Source organism: Buceros rhinoceros, unplaced genomic scaffold, assembly GCF_000710305.1.
Source record: "Buceros rhinoceros silvestris isolate BGI_N320 unplaced genomic scaffold, ASM71030v1 scaffold8143, whole genome shotgun sequence".
NCBI classification, from domain to species: domain Eukaryota; kingdom Metazoa; phylum Chordata; class Aves; order Bucerotiformes; family Bucerotidae; genus Buceros; species Buceros rhinoceros.
This window is the reverse complement of record NW_010404146.1, coordinates 37,743-41,061: the sequence shown is the minus strand read 5'-3', so window position 1 is coordinate 41,061 and position 3,319 is coordinate 37,743. Positions and strand designations below refer to the sequence as shown.

The window sequence follows — 3,319 nt, the reverse complement described above, 5'->3', positions numbered from 1 at the left end:
TATCCCAATCTCGTAAACATTTCTTCCAATTAAAAGATCTAGATTGCTGACAACCAAGCCGTGATTCAGCCCCACGTGACTCCCCAGGAATTCGCCCAGGATGGGTGGCAGGAGCTGCCAGCTCCAGCCCCACGCGTGCCTGGTGAGGAGGCACCTGCTGATTCATCCTCACCTTCTTCTTCCTCAGCCAGATAACGCTACAGCACGGGCTCCCAAACACCACCCGCGACCGCCTTGCAGTGAAAGCTCTTGTCTGACAAGGGTTGTGCTTATTTTCCTAGAGCCTGGAAGCTGCTGCCTGCGCCCAGGCAGGAGCGTTGCCCCAGTAGCCTGCAGGTCGTGGCAGTTGATGGGGTGTTTTCCATGCCAGGCTTGAAGATAACCCAGCGCCGTGTTGCACTGGCTCCTGGATTTCGCGTCTCTGTGCCACTGGCAGTCAGGAGCTGGCTGGAAATACCCTCTAGAAGGATGCAAAAAATTTGGTACCAGGTTTGAACCATCCCACTGAGGATTTGCTGCAGCAGCACACTTCATTCTGCTCCAAAAGCAACAGCATCTAATGTCTGTCCTGGCAGCTCAGCTCTTTAAAATTGCTCAAAGGGGCAGCAGTCAGGGCAGAGGATGGGCTCTGCTGGCCCCCACATTTTTAAAAGCTTTTAAGCAGTTGGTGAATGGTTTTGACAGCCTTAATTTGGACTGGGAATGAAAAGTTCAAGCAGTGACTTCAGGGAAATGCCCCTGGGATAAGCTGTGACATGGTTAATAGAAAATTGTGATGTCGTTAAAATGTTTTTCTGTAAAATGCCAGGAGAGGAAATTAATTATGGGGGGTGGGTGGGTGTTTATTCTTGATTTTTGTTTTTTCTAGAAGTTGATATCGTTCTTTTAATTTTTTAATTCCCCGCATCAGCACTCAGCACTCTCGCCATGCAGCCTTCATTTTATAGCAGTTTCCACCTTAGCTGTAGCCACTGACGTCGGCGTGGGGAGAACACGCTGTCGGTTTGTGTGTAGGTGTCTAAACAGCAGGCAGAGTCCCATGCAAAACCAGATAAAGTCTAACCTAGAGAAGCAGATGCGTGCCTTTGCCTTAAAGACCAGCATAACCCTTCTGATTCAGCGGTGGCTGCACGCGGGTGCTCGTCTGGGTCCGTTGCTTCCTTGACAGGCTGCGTGCAGGTGGTTCGAGAGGGTGAGCATGCTGGTGATCCTGCTCAACTGCGTGACGCTGGGCATGTTCCACCCCTGCGAGGACATCGCCTGCGACTCGCCGCGCTGCAGGATCCTCCAGGTACGGCCTGGCTGCTGCTTTTAGCTTAACGGTGGCCCTGGGTTGATGGGGAGCAGGAAGGACCGAGCTGGAGCAGAGCTGGCCCCAGCTGCGGTGGAGGTGGCCCTGTGCCCCAGGTCCTGTCCGCATTGACTGTCCCACCAGCACTTAAAAAATGCTGATTTTGGTGCTCGGATGTGAACACACAGTGTCAGCAGGCAAAGCCCCTGTGAGGCTGTGCCGGCCCTCACGTAGCCAAGCCTTGCTTGGGGAGCTTATAGCGAAGCCATCGAGTTTGCAGTGAAAGCAGAGCCCAAAACATGCTTATCCCCTTATCTCAGCACTGTGGGTGCTGTTGGCCGGTCCGAGTTGGGGGAAAACACGGGGCTGCCCTCAGCGCTGCTTCTGCCCAGGGATTTTAGCTCTTGGTGGTGCAAGAGGAGACCTTGTTGGACTCAGGTCTCTAATTCCCTCCGCTGATGTGAGTGTGCAGCAATGCAGGAGCATCCCTCCTCCCTTGCTTTCTTTTGCAGAGCTTTGATGATTTCATCTTTGCCTTCTTTGCCGTGGAAATGATCGTCAAGATGATCGCACTGGGGATTTTCGGAAAGAAATGCTACTTGGGGGACACGTGGAACCGCCTGGACTTCTTCATTGTCATCGCGGGGTAAGCCCAGCATGGGAGGTCCCTCTCTCCCCCATGCTGCTCTGTTGTCATTCACGGCATCCTTTGGTGAGCGTCAGATTTGGGCGAGCAGCTGGTTTGCAGCAGTGAAGACTGGAGGCTTGCTGGACCTCAGTGCTGTTGGCATTGTCCATCCTAACTCTGTAGCATCGCCTCCACGGCTCATGGGAGAGCTGATGCCCAGCTCCTGGAGAGAGCAGGGCAGGGCAACAAAAGCTGTTTGCAGTGGATTTTGGCCAGCCTGCGATCTGGGGCTTCTTGCAGGAGCTGGGCTCAGTTTTTCTCCCTCCAGCTCCACCGGTGGCTTTGGTTTCCATCAGGAGAGGTGGTGGCAGAGCGGACAGTTGGGAGTGGTGTGCTAGGGAGGATAGTTCACTGAAATGTGCCTGATTGCCCTCAGCATTGTAGGTTTGTTGTCTTTTTTTTTTTTGAGGGGAAGGAACCAAGTTTGCATTTTTGAGTGTTTTCCTTTCAGAGGCACCTGGTTTGAATTAAAGGTTCTTCCAGCACCCGAGAGTCTCCTGGCAGAGGCTGGAAATCCACATGAAAAGTCCCTGGCCCCTGGCCAGTGAGCTGAGTTTCTTTGACACATGAATCGCTCGCTGGCCCTTGCTTCTCCTCCCTCATCCAAGAGCCCAAAGACCTTTGGGAAAACAGTGGGTTTTTTCCTCTTTTGATAGAGCTAGAGACCAAATTTACTGAATTTTCCTGGAAAGGAGCAGGAGACCCTCCCAGCTGGGCTGGGTTTGGTGCGCCCCAAGAAGGGACAACACCTTAGTGGGCTTTGCTTATGGTCCATCACTGGTGCCATGGGGTCATGGCACACACTAGGCAGCTAGGAGAACCAAAACAGGGGCCCAGCAAAACCAGTAAGGGGATGCCAGGACTCCCAGTGCCTCCTTGGCCACAGGGTGCTGCAGAGGCTAAAAGATGTAGCGAGGCTCAGACTCAGACTGAAGGGTAGAGATGGGGGACAGAAAGGGCAAGACCTGTAACTGTCCTGTAAACCCATCTTCTGCAGGAGGCTACAAACTTGTGCTCTCCAGCTGCACCAGCCTCTGGCTTAGCAGAGGTTAGGAGAGGGCTCAATGTTTCCTCTTGAACTGTCTGAGCAGCATTAGGGGCTGCAGTGATGAGATGCCGGACAGGTGGGACCACGTGTCCGATTGGCTCTGGTAGCATTTTATCAGCAGCAAGGCCAAGGGCTGGAGCCTGCTAAAGCCACCCCATGTATTCTTTATTTCTTCTTCATCATTATTTCTTATGCTAGAGCTAAGTGTGTATCTGGGCAGCGCACAGACAGCAGCACCAACCTCCCCTCTGATGCAGCCGTCTTCCGGCACCCCCGATTTGCCGCGGCGGGT

General features: G+C 53.3%; 1 protein-coding gene across 1 annotated transcript in view; it reads left to right on the top strand.

Annotated features, from left to right (window-relative positions):
• Positions 1 to 1,186: 1,186 nt before the first annotated feature.
• Positions 1,187 to 3,319, top strand: part of CACNA1H (calcium channel, voltage-dependent, T type, alpha 1H subunit) — a gene marked incomplete at its 3' end in the record, with an annotated part of 35,748 nt that continues 33,615 nt past the window's right edge. Inside the window, exons 1-2 of the mRNA XM_010133257.1 lie at positions 1,187 to 1,291; positions 1,804 to 1,937. Of these exons, the coding sequence (XP_010131559.1) occupies positions 1,199 to 1,291; positions 1,804 to 1,937 (227 nt within the window). The remainder of the gene's footprint in view (positions 1,292 to 1,803; positions 1,938 to 3,319) is intronic.